The 20,497-nt window shown below is 36.1% G+C and overlaps 2 protein-coding genes across 6 annotated transcripts in view; both read right to left on the reverse strand.

The window, feature by feature from the left end:
- The window catches only part of LOC136031801 (carnosine N-methyltransferase-like), a 51,144-nt gene extending 50,146 nt beyond the window's left edge, over window positions 1-998 (reverse strand). Inside the window, exon 1 of the mRNA XM_065711597.1 lies at window positions 769-998. Coding sequence (XP_065567669.1) covers window positions 769-863 — 95 coding nt within the window. The 5' untranslated portion in view covers window positions 864-998. The remainder of the gene's footprint in view (window positions 1-768) is intronic.
- A 6,764-nt stretch (window positions 999-7,762) lies between these two features.
- LOC136031803 (26S proteasome non-ATPase regulatory subunit 13-like) overlaps window positions 7,763-20,497 on the reverse strand; it is a 181,887-nt gene continuing 169,152 nt past the window's right edge. For all 5 annotated transcript variants that reach the window (XM_065711605.1, XM_065711604.1, XM_065711606.1 and 2 more), the window contains 2 exons: window positions 14,871-14,987; window positions 7,763-7,910 (listed from right to left, as the gene is read on the reverse strand). In XM_065711605.1, the coding sequence (XP_065567677.1) occupies window positions 7,812-7,910; window positions 14,871-14,987 (216 nt within the window). In that variant the 3' untranslated portion in view covers window positions 7,763-7,811. The remainder of the gene's footprint in view (window positions 7,911-14,870; window positions 14,988-20,497) is intronic.

A 20,497-nucleotide genomic window follows, 5' to 3' on the forward strand; every position in this document is an offset into this window, starting at 1 on the left:
TAATAAAGAGCTAAATCAACTTGAGACATAGGAACTCTACACTGTGTAGTTTGTTTCACAAAAGAACCTAACTTTACTTATTGAGTGTGTTCTGAATAACACACAAGTAGCCTGCCTAAAAAAGTGGTTAAATCCGAATTTATAATAGAAACAATTATTATATTCATAAAGAACATAAAAAAGCATCAAGTGGTAGCCTATGTTTACTTTATTGGTAAGTCAATTAGGCTATATGAACTACAAAATATTTAGGCTACCATCATCAGTTTCAGCCTATGTTCATTTTTTGATGATTTTGTTCACATTTTCAACAATTTGTCCCCAGACCCCCTCTAATGGCTTTATCCAAAATTAGCTTAAAATTAGAAATCTATAGGCCTGATATGTTTCTTATAGTTATTGGATGTCTTCTAGTGAAGAGACACAATTCTTTACCTTTAACCTAGCCTTCCCTTATTAGTAGCCTACTGGAATCATATAGACTATGCCTAAACCATTGGCCTATATTTACTAGGCTAAAGGCTATTTTAGGCTCAAGATTTATTCCTAAATTTGCACTATCAGAATTCAGCTGTTTACCAGGATAGAAAGCAGTCCCTCAACTGGAACTTAACCAAGACAACATTCAGAATTGAATTAGCCTAATAGCATAACCTGGGGAACAGGAAAGTTTTTTCAAGTTTATAGCCATACTACTTCCTTGCTAGTAATACTTCAAAAATTCAGTTTTTTAAGCATGTTTTTTAAAGAATCAATTTTAGAACAAACCTGTACTGTCTAAAAGCATTCAATATCCTCTGGAAGTGTATGGCTTCTTCCTCAGCAGGTGAAAGCTGACGCTTAGAATCTCCCCCATTAGACATACTAAGTCCAATACAAAATTATAAATTGTCAACTAAAAAATAATTCAACTCTTTTTTTTATTAACTAGTCAGTTAACTATTGTTTTTGCAGACCCATGCAAGTTCAGTCGTGTCTCTCTTTTCTTCTATAGAAAAAAATATTTCTACTTCTTCTTATCGGTTGTTTGTAATAATGTATTTTCCAAGAATCCATAGATGACTGCTCAGCTTCAGTAGAAAACTTCCATGAATTTTGTGATGGTGACATAAGCAAAAAATAATGAAAATTGATTAACGAAACATAATGAAATAATTAACAGCATGTTAGTCTGCTTTTTGTTAATCTGCGTTAGTCTACACAGCTTTTTAGTTTGCTGACGGTAGCTAAAATTATTCCATGTGGATACTCATCCTAGGATGAACATATAAGCAGAGACTTTTCTAATATTGGTTAATGACAGCGCTAATATATGGCAAGCAGAAAATGAGGTGACGAGTAGGAAAAAGGAAGATCATATAAAGCAAATTATTTGAAGTTCTTAAGTCTAAGAAACAGCTCCTACAATTCAATTTTATCTCTCCTTGTGATGAGGCATTTAGCTTTTCGAAACTTACTGTAATAAAAATAGAAGCAGTGAAAAACTGCAAAAATGATTTTTGTGAGAAAACAGTGAGAAAAACTCAGAAATCATTCGTTTATTGATGTTTTTCACTACAAGCTTATCTGCACAGTTACCAATCTAGCCTCGGTCACCTAAAATTCCTTTTTTTCTGATGAAATCATATCAACGAAAAGTTTATAACAATAGTTAATATTTAATAAAGCCTCAAAGCAAGTCATTGACATATGTTTTCTTCAAGCTCAAATTTCTCACTGCTTCAAACTCTTTCAGTTGTCACGAGATACAGTCCCAAAAAAAAAAAAAACAGTCGTTAAGGGTCAGTCACACGGGACTGAAGTTTCTGCTTAAATTAGTGTATTTGAGCGAAAGAAAGAACTACGTTTTCGGTAGACAATTCAGAATTTTATAATATCTTCTTGATGGCTTTATTTTGCAAGCTCTATACTTTTTTTTGTCAAAACTTCTACTATTGTCTCTCGAGTATGTGTCGAATTTTTCTAGTATAACTCACATCTGCTCTTCTTACACTGTAACTATTCCATGTTTTAACATTAGTGATGCTGAAGTTAAGTTTATCGCGATTACCACAAAACTAAAATTTTATACACTTTCAACCAACGCAGATTTCTTGCCTATTGAAGGGACTAAATCATTTAGTGAGGATGTTAGAGTCGCGTGCCGAGGGATTTATTTCAGAAAGAAAAGCGTATATTTGTTAGAAGATTCTTTTGACTTAATTTTGAAGGTTTCCGCAGTTATCGTATTTTGTGCATTTTTCGTAAGTGTATCTTTTTCTCTATGAAAGAGACGAAAGACTCATAGATATGCGCTTAAACTGGAAAAGTTATAAACACTTCAAAAAGCATATTGATTCAACGTCGTAATATAGTACCATCGAATAGTCATCAGAATTTCAACTGTTGGATAGTAGGGGAGCCAAATCACAAATCGCTTTAGTGTAATAAAATGGATCTACCAAGAAAGCTGGGTACCGTATTAGGCTCATTTTTATGATCAAGGTACAGATGCTTATGCATGATTGGAGCATTAAGGTTTTAGCATGGGATTCTGACACAAGTAAAGACTCCTGTACATGGGCACCCATAAGCTGAATTTTAGGTGGGAGGAGGCTTATCTGGTCTAATCAGCACTTCTAATGCTGCATAGTAGAAATCTCGAAACAAAAATACAAGGCAGCAATAGTAAGCCAGGGAGGATTAGCCCCCCTATAAGGGCATCTGTGTTCCTGTAAAGCCTTTTACCCTTTCTTTAGTTATAGAAGAGTAATTTTCAGCAAACACTCTTTCCTAGTTTGTGCTAACATGTTCAGCATTCTTGTACTGTTATAAAAGTTTAAGAGAGTGTACCAAGAGACGCTTTTATGCTTTACATGGTCAACAAGTTATTGTCTTTGACTGTAACATGGGCCTAGATTTAAAAAAACTTTTTCCGAGTTTCAAAGAGAGAAAAAAACAACCATAATTTAACTTGAACAGACTCATACGAAGAATCAACTACTGTATATTATCTTACAAATTCCGGAAAACTGATAAGTAAATAGTATACGGCTTATACTAATAAAAAAACTTTCTTTAGGTTATGAGGTTGGAACTGTTTTATTTTTGGTCTTAGTTTTATGGTTTTTAATCCTAAGTTTAATATTATGTCTTGTTTACTCATTTATATTGCTGAAAACGGCTTTTAGATATGCAGCCGAAATATTGAACCAATTTTTTATATGATTTACTGTCTTTGAAATTCCTCATTGAATTACACTCTTTATGGTTTGAAATTTTGTGAATTGAAACCGTTGTTTTACCTTAATGGAATGATAGATCTATCAAATTCATTACGGCCTTTGAGTTTGGGAAGACTTTGGAATTCGCTGCTTCCGTATCAAGAGTACCTTTATGTTTTGCCTTGTCCCATTATCACCCATATTTTTATGAATTGTTTTCAATTAAAGTTGTGTCGCCCCAAAATGTCAGCTTTCCCTCAAAATGATCCTGCATTCATATTTGATTAAAATTCACACGAGTGGTCCAAGAAGGCAGTAAAAATTCACAAGAATAGGCACCAGCTAAGAAAAAAAAAATGATTTCCCGCATTTTACTTTATTTTCCATAAAATTAGTCCATTTTTTTTATCCCTCCCCCTTTTTAAGTAATAACTGTCGAAAATAAATACGCGCACATGTGTCTGATATACATAACATAACACGCATCTGATATACATAGCATCGAAAAAACTATGTTGAAAATATATTTTTCTAAGAGATGTTATTATCAAGTGCGCTTCATTTTCATGCAGTCAATAACTAAGAGTAAACAGCCTCCATATTCGGTATTTTAATTGTATTAATCAAGACTCATGCCTTTTGTCGTCAAATAAAATTATATATAATCAAGTACTTTGAAGCCCTTTCAAGCTAGGGTGACTCGTTCCTCATGTAAACAGGTAGGTCCGCACTCAGGGGGCCTGAGCGTCCTGCTGACAACATAATGTTCACATTTTGTTAAAATGACCCCCTCTAAAACCCCTAAAATGAACACCTGTATACTTGCCAAGAATAGAAGTAACTTGCAACCTATGTGGTTTTGATATTATTTTTTAAAAGGTTTTTTATTACATAGTCCAGTAATTTTGATTTAGCTGTCATTATAAGAGGTTATATTTACATCAAGTGTTGTCAAGTTCACCTGATTTGTATATTTCTTCATGCATCCTGTGAATTTATTTCATCCAAAATGTCATGATTTCCCGGCTATGTCCTATAATAGAACTTATTACCCTTCTCCAAACCCCAACAAAATATTTCAGTTTTTCCTAACATGTCTTACAAGGCTATATTCAAGGGGGGGGGGGGTTAAGGAGCTTGAAAACGCCCTCCCCCGAAATGTTTATCCGACCTGTAAAACGTAATAAAATACATTAAAACATGCATTGACGAGTTTTTTGCCCCCCCCAAACAAAATCCTGGATATAGTCCTGGTGTCTTATATTTTTCAAACAAAGCGTCTGTTGTTCCTTTGATCAAAGTTGCATTCCTCAAAATTTTGACTTCCCAGAAAATTTTTTGAATCCAGCACTCGTATGTGATCAAGCATGTACATACAGGGCCTTGTAACCCTCCTGGATACTAAAAAAAATTCAAGTGATGTCCATTATTTTCACATAATAAGCCTTTTTTTTTAGTGTGCTTCGTCTTACCCCGTCCCCCTCCTCATCCATATTATAGTTAGATTGATTATAGTTTAATATGATAATTAAATTCTGATACATATAGTTAAAATGCTTACTCGCTAATATAAGTTTTGACAAAGCTTGATCCAACTTAAATTTTAATTCATGCTATCCCCAAACCTCCCCCTATTCACATCCCTCTCAAGAATTTGCATCCCATAGACAAAAATCCTCTCCTTGCGTCCAAGAATTTGAAAACTGGTTCTGACCTTTATCCGTCTTTTGCCAAAATAAACCTGACCCCTCTCCTCTTAGACACCCTCCATCCTACTTCCCTTTCCCAGCATCATCTTGCCTTACCATCCCTCCCCATAAGGGACATTCCCAATTTCACTTCTTCTCGTATCACCAAGAAACCTTTCCCCATCCCTTGCACTTTATTCCCCGTGGGTACCATACCAATGTGACTCTGGTTTGATAGTTCCTACATGCGAAAATTATTCTGTAATAAATAGTCCACCCAAAAAATTATCCGCACCATCCCACAGCCCAAACTGAAAACCCATTCCAAGATTTATTCAAACTCAAAGATAGTCACGTTTCCTCACTCGCTTTAAATTTCCAAAATGTTTAATTACTAACGACGAGAGCCTTAATTCTGACGAACTTACTGAATTCAAGGTGCTATCAGAATTAATCAAATTGACGTTATAGCTGTTACAGAGGTACAGTCTCATGACCAGAGGTCTCTTCGTTTGTCAAATTATTCAGAATTCATTAAGCTCCGTCCTTTGAATCACCCACTTGGAAGAAAAGGAGGTGGTGTCATGTTTTTTTTTTTCTAAATGCAACCCTTTCCCTAAAACTATTCCTGTTCCTAGTTTATCTGAGTACGATGAAATCCTTTGGCTAAGTATTAGACCTATAGTACTCCTTCGTCCCTATAATATCATTGCAATAGCTGTCTTCTATTACTCGCCAAACCAAAATATTGATGCAAAACGCAGAGCAGTGCTGATTTTATTATCTCTGAGTACCCAAACGCCGGACTTTTTCTGGTTGGTGACGCCAATGAACTTAAGATGGATTCAATTTGCTCCTCTCTAAAAGTTAAGCAAATAATTAAAATACCACCAACTAGGGGAGATGCTTCTCTACATGTCATTCTAACTAACCTGAATAATTTTTACAGTCCCCCCCCTCAGCTTTGCCTCCATCGGGTGGGAGTTATCATTTGTCCTTCCTCGTATCCCCTCTTTTAGTTCTAATCATACATCCTCAGTAGCTTATGGCTCTTTCCGCTCCCTTCAAAATAATGGTCTTCAATCTTTTGGAACGTGGCTGAGTACTGAGGATTGGTCATATATTTATAATTTGCATGATCTTGATGAAAAAATCACTGCCTTTCACAAAAAGCTAAACGATAAATATCTAATTTCTTTCCCAGAAATTTTTTTTTAGAAGTGCTCAAGTGACAAACCATTCACTAATCAACCCATAAAAGCGCTAATTGGAAAAAAATTGAATTTTTTCAGAAATGGTAAACTGGATGAAGCTAATGAACCAATAAAAGCAATTAAAAAGGAAATACGTAAATCTGCCCAATCCTACTACAAGAACAAGGTAAAAAAATTGTTTTACCAATATACAACAAAACTGGTATTCCGAGGTAAAAAAAAGTTGTGCAGTGGGAGTCTAGACCAGCTTTATTTCAACCTACCTGAATCCCCAGAAGTTACTGCTGATAATCTAAACAAGTTCCTTGCTTCTATCGTCAAGAGCCTTCCGGCAATGTCCTATCAATTACCTACTGATGTTTTTTTCGATTCTTTTCGTGAATATTATAATATTTTCATCCGACAAATTATGCATAAACAAGTTCCGTAAAACACTGTCGAACTAGGTGTGACTCATTTCTTAAGCGAACATGTAGTTCCAAATAGAGAGGCTCTAACCCTGTTCCAAAATCTCTAGCAGATAATATCATGTATTTACAACAGAATTCACAGATTTTTTTTTACGAGAAATCAGTCAAAAAGTAATGCAAGCCCAAGAAATTAACAAACCATACACAAGGATGTACATACATATGTACATACACATGTATGTACATATGTATGCACAGCATGCATGCAATAAAAGGAGGGATGGGATGCAGTCATACTGGAAGCAACAAAGGAATTCCAATTAATAGAAATTCCTTAAACGTAATAAAGGTTAGAATTTCGCTATTATAGTGTTTAGTACCGAAAAACGGTTACTCAATATTTGTCGTAGCTAATTTAGAAGAGATATCGGGCACTAACAACATTATTTTTTAATTTGTTTTCAGTTTAATTGTATTCAAGCCCCTGCCCCCCCCCCCTTATACCTGGACATGGACCTAGGCTATTAAAAAAATGTGTTGATATTGCAGGCTTGCCTTATTTTTTTATTGATTTCTCGTGAATATTTGATTCATAGTACCAATTTGAAATAAAAACTAAAAATCTACAAACTTTGGTAATTAACCTTGAGTTACATTTAGGCTCCGGAGGGAAGGGACTGGGATACATTTGAGCTGGAAACCATTCTGAAGCTCGAAAAAGTACGAATTTGGCTATTGCAGTTTGTGGTTCAGTAGTGAGGATGAACTCCACTGTATTTTGTTGTTTTTTTCAAGCAACAACAAATTGTGAATATCAATGAAGTGAATTTTTTTCTTGAAATTTGAAGACGCATACAGAGGAACAGACTGAGGAATAGACACAGAATGCTAGTTAAAATTTGTCATAGGTCCGGACAAGTTACAAACGGAGGCAGAATTTCGTCGAAATCCTAGGGAGGGAAGGGGGGCAAAGTTGGAGCCAATTTTCCCAAATCAAGTGACAATGACAGTAAAAACTGGAAAACAAGCTATATAGGACAATGAAGGCAAAGACACACTAAATAAAACTGACCTGTTTCTGTGGATGCTCGAAATTCTGCAGGCTTATTTTAGTTTTGGCAAGATTCTTAAAGAAACCATTTTTTAATTTGGGACGCGGAGGGGGGGGGGACAAATAAGCTCCTGGTTAACAAAAGTGACCGTAAAGTTTTTATGTCTTTAAGAATTCTGCATTCTGAGATTAAGAGTTGAAAACACTAGCTTTTATTGTATACACAAAAGAAAGTTATATAAAACTCAAAATGTAAGGATATCATGGGCTTTAGTTTCAAGCAACGACTCCATCGAGCTAATGTCCTGAGTCCATACATGAAGACGCTCAATCATTGTTCCGAGCTAAAATGAAATAAGAGATTAAGAGAACGATAAATCACTAAAGATTTAAAAGAAAAAGATGAAATATTTTCTTTCGGAAATACGCAAACTTTAGTAGCAACCTTGGTTATTTTTTTGTTTTTTCGTCAAACCTAATATCCTCGGTAAACACTGACTGAAATGTAACGGCTTGTTTTTATGTTAAATTATTTTGAGTGAGAGGCGTCCTTTCGACTTACATCAATGGAGGAAGTATACTATTTGAAGCAGTTGTCTTCTTCGTTAAATGTTGTGGCTTTTTCGGATATCTCCATTATTTGTATTTTTTCTTCTTCTTATTCTTTGAACTGAATGTAAGGTTACATTGACAGAAATGTACGATTGTTGCAGATCAAAGCCTGGGTATACTTCAATATGTCCTATTTTTCTACTTTACAATTTTTTTTTTAACTACTTCGATATTTTTCTTTGGTTCTTTGAGTTATGGAGTAGTTCTTCTTCTTGGATTTTATATCGTATATTCCTCTTATTGCCAAAGGAACGCCAAGTAGATTGATATTATTTAAAGTTTCACTAGGTAATTAATACCGACAGTAATGTCAGCTGTAAATTATCAAACACATCCCATGACCAAAACTGTATTGTCAGAGATATGCGCATAATGTGTTGATACAGCAAACCAAAATTAGAATCGGAGATAGATCCCGGGAGTTTCTCAGCCTTTACAAGTCATTATAGCTGGGCTAAACACAAAATGTAATGCACGTAACTAAAAACTGTGACAAATTGGCATTATGTCTTTTGGTTTCGGTGGCTCTAAGCAGATGACTTTCATCAATGTTTAGCTCACCATTCTTATTTTGTAATTTCTCTTTCATGACGCAAATTCGACACCCTCCATTGCTCAAAAATAATTTGGAGTTATTACTTTTTACTTCACAAAATTCTTTCTTTAGTCATCAATATTGAGGTTAGAGTTGGCGTATTCACCAATGGGACTAAGTATGCTTTTATTCAGTTTTTGACCCCATCTACAGAAGAAAAGAAGATAGACCCTTATTTTCTTCCGCCTAAGCCTCAGGTAAGTTGCATGTCTCATGAAATACGTCAGCGAATGGCGGCTCACAACTTGATCTCTTAAAGAGGACTAAAAGCGCACTAATCAGTAGCTCTTTCTTTCCTTCACAGTTTGAAGTTTTGTCGTATTCAAGAACAAAGTGAGCCTTAACTTTGTCCTTCATAAGATTTTGCTTTAAGTGTGGATTATGAGCATCAGTTATCATGTACATAGCTTTCTTCGCACCTATCAACATCGCAGCCGGTAGCTTACCGAAGAATATGGCTTCAAAGACATTAATGGTTCCGTCACATGAAGCTGCTGACATAGAGGCTTGAAAGGACTTGAGTACCCAAACGATTTCTGCTGTGCATACAGCATCTTAGTCACAAAACATCTTAAGAGTTTCACTTCCATGGCTAGCTGATGTTTCTTCGCATTAGGACTGTTGCCTAGCAGAGACACACAATCGTAACTGTCATTGATTGACATGGATCGCAACCTGTTTATTGTGCTCGTCCTAAAAAGCATGCTGATTCAAGATGTAAAAGCCTTTGCGGCAGTTGAGATTGTTCCTCCATATTTCACAGTAAAAAGAAAACTCATCATCGCCAATACGATGTCATTTCTTTATCTTTCTGCCACTCCTGTCTTCTTCAGTTAACCTGGAGCGACAAAATTTGCTGTTGCCTATGGTCTTTCATAAATACACTTGGGAGACCCGAAAGACAAGTTTGTTCAAACACAGCAGGAAAAACATTAAGATTTTTGCCATCTGAAAATTCCACTCATTGTACTCTTCTCACTCAACCTGCTATTAGTTTATTAAATAACCTAAGAAAATATATTATTATTTGTACCATGGGAATACAAGTCGATTTAAACAAATTCATGCTTGTATGGTTCATTTTATGAAGATAGAGGAAATTATCTATCCTTGAATGTTACCACAATATGACGAATCCATCCCACCAAACCTATAGGTCAGTGTTCCTCTCTACCCTTGAACAGTACTGTAATTTTACCCATCTATAACACCCATAATATAGTCCAATTTTGTGCCATTATAAGCTTCCTATGTTTACAACAGTTAATAGACACTTTGGCCACAGACAAAGTTCCCATTGTTTTGTTACTTCTTTTTGGACTGCGAAGGCGTAACCAAGAGACCAGTACAACCGGACTTGTGAAGACGCTATATTATCTAAAGAGGGTCTTTCAAACATATCATGCTTCAGTTTTCAAATATACCATACTTCTAAATAGGGACTTTTGGGGAAGTTAAGGGACTTTCTCCATAAAAAAGGAACTTAGAACTTCAGCCAAAAAAGGGACTTTTAGGGACTAATTCCGAGCAGTGCCTTAGGACAGCTAAATGATATACCCAAGGTGGAGATTTCGGGACTTTAGACCAAAATTTTGGGGGACCCCCCAAGTCCCCCTGCGCGCGTAAGTCGTTACGCACCATATTAGTTACGCGCCATTGTAGGTGTGTCCCTGTGTCCCACCTGTGAATAGATATATATATATATATATATATATATATATATATATATATATATATATATATATATATATATATATATATATATATATATATATATATATATATATATATATATATATGTTTTAACTACGTAAAACATGCGAATATACAACATTCTTCGCTGTCCCATTGTCTATGCATATAAATAGATTGTCAGGTTTACTGACTCTTGAACATGCAACATATAATTGTCCCGGTCTGTAATATCTATTCGAACAATCCCTGTGTCCCGGTCGTCATTTATATATCCCGCCTGTGCCCCCGGCGTCTCCGTTGTAGTTGTGTCCCTGTGTCCCGGTCGTCATTTATATTCCCTGTGTCCCGGTCATGATTTGTGTCCGGGTTTCCCAGTCTGTAATTTCTCTTCGAGGTTCCCGGTCGTCATTTATATTCCCTGTGTCCCGGTGTCCCAGTATATAATTTCATCAGTTGACAAACATGACGTCAGTCGGCAAACAACTTCATGACGCATACAGCTCAATCCTTAAAATGAAGTCAGTCGACAAACATGACGTCAGTCGACACAAAAACATGACGTCACTCGACAGACACACACACACAGACAACTTATTTATATAATTTATATATATATATATATATATATATATATATATATATATATATATATATATATATATATATATAATTTATATATATATATATATATATATATATATATATATATATATATATATATATATATATATATATATATATATATATATATATATATATATATATATATATATATATATCAAGGAGGCACACTCGTGCCTCTATAAAGAGGCGACACACGACAATGTTAAGCGATCTTCGGTTCCAGTGGTCGCAGACGGATGGGGAGGGATGCATTTCGTAGCCCGAGCTCCAACTAAGAAACCTGCAAAATTTCATCCCCCTCCAACTTTTTCTTCATGGGGAAAATCTGGCCGAAAGTTTCGACCTGTCAACCCAAGCCCCCCTTTAACGTTGTCCGATCGGGCTGAAATTCACAAGTTAAGGTCCCCTAGGGCCCAGGAGCTTATCCGCGAAATTTCAGCTTGATCCGATAACTCCTTCCCTGTTTTCCAGAAACCACGCATAGCCACTTAAAATTCATTTACTTTTTTTTCCTAGACGCCTACAGGTCACATCCGACATCGGATCTGGGTGTACGAAGACTCATTCGATGCGGAATTCTCCGAGTAAGTGCCCATGAAAGTTTCGTAGGAAAATCTTAACCCCCCGAAAGTTTCGACCCTCGAACCCCCCCCACCCCTTTTAACGTTGTCCGATCGGGCTGAAATTCACAAGTTAAGGTCCCCTACGGCCCAGGAGCTTATCCGCGAAATTTCAGCTTGATCCGATAACTCCTTCCCTGTTTTCCAGAAACCACCCATTAGCTATTTAATTAACGGATTTCTCTCCATAAGAGCCCATGTTAATTTGAAATTTTTAAAAGCTATTGAGAAGTTATATTTACACACATGCAAGTTATTAGCTCAGTTGGTAGAGCGTGAGACTTTTAATCCTCGGGTCAAGGGTTCAAGTCCCTTACGGGCGGTTTTTTTTCACAACATCAAAAAAATTTTGATAACACCTGGACAGCTTATCATTTGAGAGATAACAGAATATTAGCTTCTTATGAGCAAAAGAAACATTTCGGTCATTCTATCTATTTTTTTTTCTATTTTATACAATGATTTAAAAGCGAGGGGGGGGGTTCCTCTCCTAATTCCTGTACGAGGAGTACAGGAATTATTAAATTACATCCACCATGGATTGTAGAAAAACGTACAGAATTAATATGAAAAAAAATTAAACCTGTACAAAAGAGTCTTTAAAAGCGGGGGGTTTGCCTCTCCTAATAGTCTTCTTATAGTCCTAATAGTCTAATAGTCCCATGTTAATTTTTGAAATTCTTAAAAGTTACGAATATCAACATTCAAGTACATCAAAATAATCAGCTCGGCACGGCGAGAATGACTGCAAGCATCATAAAAATCCAGCTCCATTCCAGAAAAAATTTTGATAACACCTGGACAGCTTATCATTTGAGAGATAACAGAATATTAGCTTCTTATGAGCAAAAGAAACATTTCGGTCATTCTATCTATTTTTTTTCTATTTTATACAATGATTTAAAAGCGGGGGGGGGGGGCGGCAGCCACCCAAGTTCCTCTCCTAATTCCTGTACGAGGAGTACAGTAATTATTAAATTACATCCACCATGGATTGTAGAAAAACGTACAGAAATAATATGAAAAAAACTTCGTTTTCTTAAAGAGTTAAAGAGGCTGCGTCCCAAAGTCGAACCTTATAACGTACAGGAATTAGAAGAGGCAGTTGGGGGGCTGCCGCCCCCCAAACCCCCAGCTTTTAAAGACTCTTTTGTACAGGTTTTTTGTTTTTTTGCTAACCCCCCGCTCTTGGCTTCGGAAAGGCCCTCTTTTAATTAAAAAATAATTGAAATGAATGAATAATGGAATAACTTCGAAAAATGTTAAACACAAGAGGACAGGAGAACCATTGCGCCGAAACTAGTAATTAGTAACAATGAAGTCCCCCCACAAAAAAAACCTGTCCAAAAGAGTCTTTAAAAGCTGGGGGTTTGGGGGGCGGCAGCCCCCCAACTGCCTCTTCTAATTCCTGTACGTTTTAAGGTTCGACTTTGGGACGCAGCCTCTTTAACTCTTTAAGAAAACGAAGTTTTTTTCATATTATATATATATACGTCAAAACGTCGCACCATAATAACAAGCATCTTGTTTGAAAAGTTTAATCAACATTAATTCACTCCCAAGTATTATAGAGGGTTTGATAAGGGACGATACAAACAAACTGCTGGTAAATGCTGGTCTGAATATTCAACAAGATTGTAATACATAATTTGCTGACGGTAGCTTACAGATCACAACCGCGACAAATGGTAAATAAACCCCAAAGTTACTCATTTGCTTCAGTTAGTGACATCTTCTTGCTATGAAATTGCTTTTTGCACAGCAATCCTATCCCAACTAACAGTGGTGTCAATTCACACACTGTAAGGAAGAGGGAGGAATTTTTTTCAATTTTCCAATAAAAATACCACAGCGGAGGTTTTCTAATCAGAATAGACCCCAAAAAGGTATTTTCCAAAATGTAGACAGATGGATAGATGGTCACAGAAACCCGCTACGGTATGCTGCTATTAATGCAACTGCTTTAAGTAAAAAATCATCATTACTGTACTAGGAGCACTAGAATAGCCCAGTGGTGAGGTGTAGGGACTCTAGGCCTCTTCAAAAAAAAATAAATAAAAAAATAAAACAACATATCATTCTTATAGGAGACAAACATTTTTTTTTTGACTGACTAATATATAAAAGTGGCATATCTTAGTCCTCCTCCTGACCAGAGTTACACACAAAAAATAAGTTCTTATGTTTTTGAACTACTGCACGAACAGTCTCTATACGGAATCCTCTGGATTAAGGTGTACCAGATTTCAAAATTTTATGGATTTCAGATTAATGATAGCGACAGTTTTAAGGCTAAGACAATAAAACAGTAATTACACAGTCTAAATAACTAGGAATAAAGCGCGGAAGCGTGCACAGATGCGTAACTTTCACGTTGCTTAACGTTGGAATGACTTAATGATAGTACTAGTAGTGTTTAAAAAGTAACAGATGGATACATATTATTGACACTAAGAAATTCCTGTCGTCGGAAATTTCCAAAGAAAAGATTGCAAATCAGTTGGATGTTTACCCATAGACTTATTAATTAATAATAGAGCCTGTCTTGGCCAGTTCATTACGTTTTTTCGTCCCTGCCATCAGCAAGGGCTTCTTGTGTTTCTTCCAGCAAAGGTGTTTGAAGCAGGCAAAAATCAGCTATTTAGGTTGCTCATCTAAACGAACTGATTGATTTTCCTTGTATCAACCATTCATGCTAGAAACATTGTCGCTGTTTGTCTGTGCTCACTATACTTTTTTTTACATACATTTTTTTGGTATTCTTTTATTTTGAAAGGTTATATTAATTATAAAAAGCTTTGTTTTCTTTTAAACGCAGTCCATTCATCCGACAAGCTCTGTGGCTTCTACCTAATGATAATCAGAAATGTCAATAATGTTCACTATTACTGAATTAAGTTTCGAAGATTGTGCCTTTTTCCGTTTTATTACATTGTGTTTTTACTTATTATTTTTTGTTTTACACATGTTTTTCTTCATATTGTCTGTTATCTATTCAGGTAATAACTCTATGTGGCTATCAAGATTTTACATACCGCTGGATAATAGACACAACTGATTTTGAATTTGGACTTAAAAAGGTCAAGCGGGGAGGGGGAGGGGGCTTGTCGTCCCTGGTCACTTTTCAATATTCCCCTCACCATACTCTTAAAGCTCACCTGTTGCTTATCAAGTGTTCGAGGTTGTACCCAAGTGAAGTGAGCGGTTTTAGCCACTTGGTCGATTGTACCTTTCAACAGCTCTTGAGATAAAGCACGCATAACCAATAGTTCAACCTAAAATAAACATATATAAATATATATATATATATATATATATATATATATATATATATATATATATATATATATATATATATATATATATATATTTAAAATATTTAAGACATTAATTGATTACTTAGGAACTTTTTAATATGAACAAAAGGTATAACTTTTACATTTTGTCAGGTACAACAGGAATTCACTAAAATACAAATGCACTGTACAATAGACAGGAAAAAAAGATATAGAAGAAGGAAAATTTACAAAAAAAGTAAGAAGAAAGAGAAATCTCAATGAACAATTTGAGACTCTTAGGAATTTGCGTGTTTTTAGAAAATAGGGGGAAACACCCCCTAGAAGTCATAGAATCTTAACGAAAATCACACCACCAGATTCAGCATATCAGAGAACCCTACTGTAGATGTTTCAAGCTCCTATCTACAAAAATGTGGAATTTTGTATTTTTTGCCAGAAGGCAGATCACGGATGCGTGTTTATTTGTTTGTTTGTTTTTTTTTTTCCAGGGGTGATCGTATCGACCCAGTGGTCCTAGAATGTTCCGAGAGGGCTCATTCTAACGGAAATGAAAAGTTCTAGTGCCCTTTTTAAGTGACCAAAACATTGGAGGGCACCTAGGCCCCCTCCCACGCTAATTATTTTCCCAAAGTCAACGGATCAAAATTCTGAGATAGCCATTTTATTCAGCGTAGTCGAAAAACCTTATAACTATGTCTTTGGGGACGACTTACTCCCCCACAGTCCCCGTGGGAGGGGCAACAAGTTACAAACTTTGACCAGTGCTTACATATAGTAATGGTTATTGGGAAGTGTACAGGCGTTTTCAGGAGGATTTTTTTGGTTGGGGGAGGGGTTGAGAAGAGGGGGATATGCTGGGGGAACTTTTCATCGAGAATTTGTCATAGGAGAACAAAAGTTCCATGAAAGGGGCGCAGGATTTACTAGCATTATTTAAAAAAAAAACAATGAAAAAATAAATATGAAAAAGTTTTTTTCAGCTGGAAGTAAGGAGCAGCATTAAAACCTAAAACAAACAGAAATTATTACCCATATAAGGGGCTCACCTCCTCCTAATACCTCGCTCTTTACGCTAAAGTATTTTTAGTAATTTCAACTATTTATTCTACGGCTTTTGTGATTCAGGGGTCATTCTTAATGAATTGGACAAAATTTAAGCTTTAGTGTAAAGAGCGAGGTACTGACGAGGGGGCAAACCCCCTCATATATGTAATAAAAACATGAGAATACGAAAGTTCTTTACGTAAGCTAATTTATAAGTTAAGTAAATCTTTTACTAATAAAAAGATTCATAAAAAATTAAAAGTTCTAGTTGCCTTTTTAATTAACCAAAAATTCGGAGGGCAACTAGGCTTCCTCCCTCGCTCTTTTTTTCTCAAAATCATTCGATCAAAATTATGAGAAAGCCATTTAGCCAAAAAAAAAAAAAATATATATATATATATATGCAAATTTCGTTTTAATTATTCCTCTGGGGATTGCCAAAATCAAAACATGCATTGATTCAAAAACGTTCAGAAATTAAATAAAAAGAAAAACATTTTTTTTAACTGAAAGTAAGGAGCGACATTAAAACTTAAAACGAACAGAAATTACTTCGTATATGAAAGGGGCTGCTTCCTCATCAACACCCCGCTCTTTACGCTAAAGTTGTTTACTGTTTTAAAAAGAAGAATTGAGAGAAAGAGTCAAACTTTAGCGTAGAGAGCGGGGCGTTGATGAGGAAGCAGCCCCTTTCATATACGAAGTAATTTCTGTTCGTTTTAAGTTTTAATGTCGCTCCTTACTTTCAGTTAAAAAAACTTGTTTTTTTTTATTTAATCCCACTTACTAGGGCTATAATAAAAGAAAGGTTGCCAGATTGCCAAAAATCGTTCTTTTCGGCCAACTATCTAGGGCCAATGAAAAGCAGACGAATGGGGAGGGAGGAGTTTGCAAGGAGGAATTTAATGGAAATTGAAACTTCTTTGGAGGGTGTAAGGAGGGAGACGTTGAATAGATCGGAATGGAGGAGATTGGAATACGTAGCTGTGACGGCATCAGGCAGATTGGTGCTGCAGCGAGTTGTTAGTAGTAATAGAATTGAGAAGAAAAGCAAAGAAAAAATAGCATACAAAACAAAAAGAAAACGTAACGAACTTGCAATATTCTAACCAAATACAACATAAAAAATGAGAAAATGAAAATACATCTGGTAATTAACAACACTATTTAAACATGGATACAATTCAGAAGAAAACCAAACAGCATGTTTTCCATACCTTTGGAAACTTCGCAGCCATGCATAAAAAAGAAATAATTTCATTTCTCTAGCTACCCAGGAATCTTAAATTTTGTGAAAGAAAAAATTATAACTTGGGTGGTCCCTTGATAGTAGCAGAGTATCCCATACACATTCAAATTCAGTCTTAAAACTTTCCATTATTCTGGATTGGGTAGTAGGGGAAAAAAATAGTGTTTGTGGGCTTTTTAGTGTGTTTGAAGATAAAAGCGTTCTTTCTTTTTAATTGTTGTTCTATTATCCTTTTTGTTTTTAGTTATTTTTTCAGCAGAAAAAAATGTTTTCAGATTTCACTCTGTTCCACCGGGGAAGGCCGGGGAAAATCCTACAATCTGACGAACTGTCTGCTGATTATAAGGCATTCAGCCTTGCTAAAAAACTTCCTAACCGGCATGTTAAAAATATATGGGGTGCAAACATTACACTGTAAAGCCTCCCTACGCAATTCTTACCAAACTGCCTTTTTAATCTGGCAAGCATACCACAATTCTTTTAAATTTTTTTTCTTGATATCTGGAATAACAATGGGTAATTAGAGACAAAGGGCAATTATTTTATATTGTAACATACGAGTTTCCTATTTAAAGAGAATGTATCCACCACCCATTGAATACACATCTAAGGTCTACTTTTAGGCATTATTAAGAAGCTGGTCCCATAAAGTATCCAAACGTACACCCTTTCACAAAGTCTTGCGTTCGAGGAAAAGCTCAAGGAAAAAAATACACAAAGATAGAGACATCCCTAAGGCCCATTATCAGTAGCCGAAGAAGATGACTACTACAAACAAGATACTTGCACCCAGGAGGGGACTCGTTTGAGACTAGTCGAACGGGCCCCTCAATCCCCCCAAAAATAGCCGTTTTTTCGAGTATTGACGGTTCTCTGCACATCGCCCTTAGTCACCAAGTCTGTTTGTACCTTTAGCACTCTGTATATTGATATTTAAATTGTTTTGTTATTGAATTAATTAAGAGTATTGAATTGTATCCGGTGTGTAAAGTGGATCAACAACGTATCCAAAAAAGTACTTTTCTCGTATTTTAACAGTATTAAAAAAAAAAGAAATCTCCATGGCAAACACAGGTGGTATATGGTATAAGGCCTATACAATATATGGTGCAGTCCAATAGTATATACAAACACGATATGAACAAGAACTAAGAGCTCATATGGCACTTGTGACGAGGCAAGAAGAGCTAAGAGCCAAGAGCTCATATGGTATGAGCTCTAAAAAATTCTAAGAATCAATAGATTGATTTAAAAGGAAAATCAGAGGCTTAATGCCGGTCAGGATTTAAAATATGAGCTCTGAGTCACGATATAACTCTGAATATCAAAATTCAATAAGATACGATCACCCACTCGTGAGTTATAAATACCTCATTTTTTTATAATTTTTCCTCTCCCTTAAGCCCCCCACATGGTCGAATTTGGGAAAACGACTTTATCAAGTCAATTTATGCAGCTACCTGACAAGCTTACCAATTTTCATCGTCCTAGCACGTCTAGAAGCACCAAACTCGCCAAATCACTAAACCCCTCCCCCTAACTCCCCCAAAGAGAGCGAATCCAGTACGGTTATGTCAATCACGTATCAAAGACATTTGCTTATTCTATCCACCAAGCTTCATGCCGATTCCTCCAATCCAAGCATTTTCCAAGATTTCCCCCTCCAACTCCCCCCAATGTCAACATATCTCGTTCGGATTCGAAATAAAAGCTCTGACACATGAATTCCTTCTAAAAAACTTCATTAAGATCTGGTCACCCGTTCTAAAGTTAAAAATACCTCAATTTTTCTAATTATTCCAAATTAACACCCCCCAGCTCCTCCAAAAAGAATGGATCCATTCCAATTATGTCAATCACATATCTAGAACTTGTGAAAATTCTTTCCATCAAGTTTCATCCCGATCTCTCCACTCTAAGCGTTTACCAATATTTCTGTTTCCCTCCTCCTCCAACCCCCTATGTCCCCAGATCCAATTCGAGTCGAAAATGGAGCATCTAAGACATAAGATCCTTCCATATATATCAAGTTTCATTAAGATCCGATCACCTATTCGTAAGATAAAAATACCCCAATTTTTACGTTTTCCAAGAATTCCGGTTTTCCCCTCCAACTCCCCCCAATGTCACAGGATCTGGTCAGAATTTAAAATTAGAACTTTAAAGCACAAGATCCTTCTAAATATCAAATTTCATTAAGATCTGGTGACCCCTTCGTAAGTTACAAATACCTCATTTTTCCAAATTACCCCCCCCCCCCCCATCCCAACTCCACCAAAGAGAGCAGATCCGGTCCGGTTATGTCAGTCACGTATCTTAGAAAGGTTTTTATTCTTCCCATCCAGTTTCATCCTGATCTCTCCTCTTTAAGTATTTTCTAGCATTTCCGGTCCCCCCCCCCCCCCCCCAATGACGCTGGATCGAGTTGAGATTTAAAATAAGAGATCTGAGTTACGAGGTCCTTCTAAATATCAAAATTCATGAATATCCGATCACTCCTTCATAAGTTAAAAATACATCATTTTTTTCTAATTTTCAGAATTAAGTCCCCCCCCCCCCACAGAGCGGATCCGTTCCAATTATGTCAATCACGTATCTAAGACTTCTGCTTATTTTTCCCACCAAGTTTCATACCGATTCCTCCAATCCAAGCGTTTTCCATGACTTTAGGTCCCCCCAAACTCCCCCCAATGTCACCAGATCCGGTCGGGATTTAAAATAAGAGCTTTGAGACACGATATCCTTCTAAAAAAAAATTTCATTGAGATCCGATCTCCCGTTCGTAAGTTAAAAATACCTCATTTTTTCTAATTTTTCAGAATTAACCCCCCTCCCTCCAACTACCCCAAAGAGACCGGATCCGTTCCGTTTAGGTCAATCATGTATCTAGGACTTGTGCTTATTTTTCCCACCAAGTTTCATCCCGATCCCTTGTAAGGATCGTGTAAGGATCGATAAGTGTTTTCTAAGATTTTAGGTTTCCCCCTCCCAATGTCAGCAGATCCGGTCGGGATTTAAAATAATAGCTCTGAGACACGATATTCTTCCAAAAATCAAACTTCATTAAGATCTGATCAACCGTTCGTAAATTAAAAATACTTCATTTTTTCTATTTTTCCGAATTAACCGCCCCCCCCAGATGGTTAAATCGGGAAAACGACTATTTCTAATTTAATCTGTTGCGGTCCCTGAT

The sequence above is a fragment of the Artemia franciscana genome, chromosome 10 (genome assembly GCF_032884065.1).
Source record: "Artemia franciscana chromosome 10, ASM3288406v1, whole genome shotgun sequence".
In the NCBI taxonomy this organism is placed as follows: Eukaryota; Metazoa; Arthropoda; class Branchiopoda; order Anostraca; family Artemiidae; genus Artemia; species Artemia franciscana.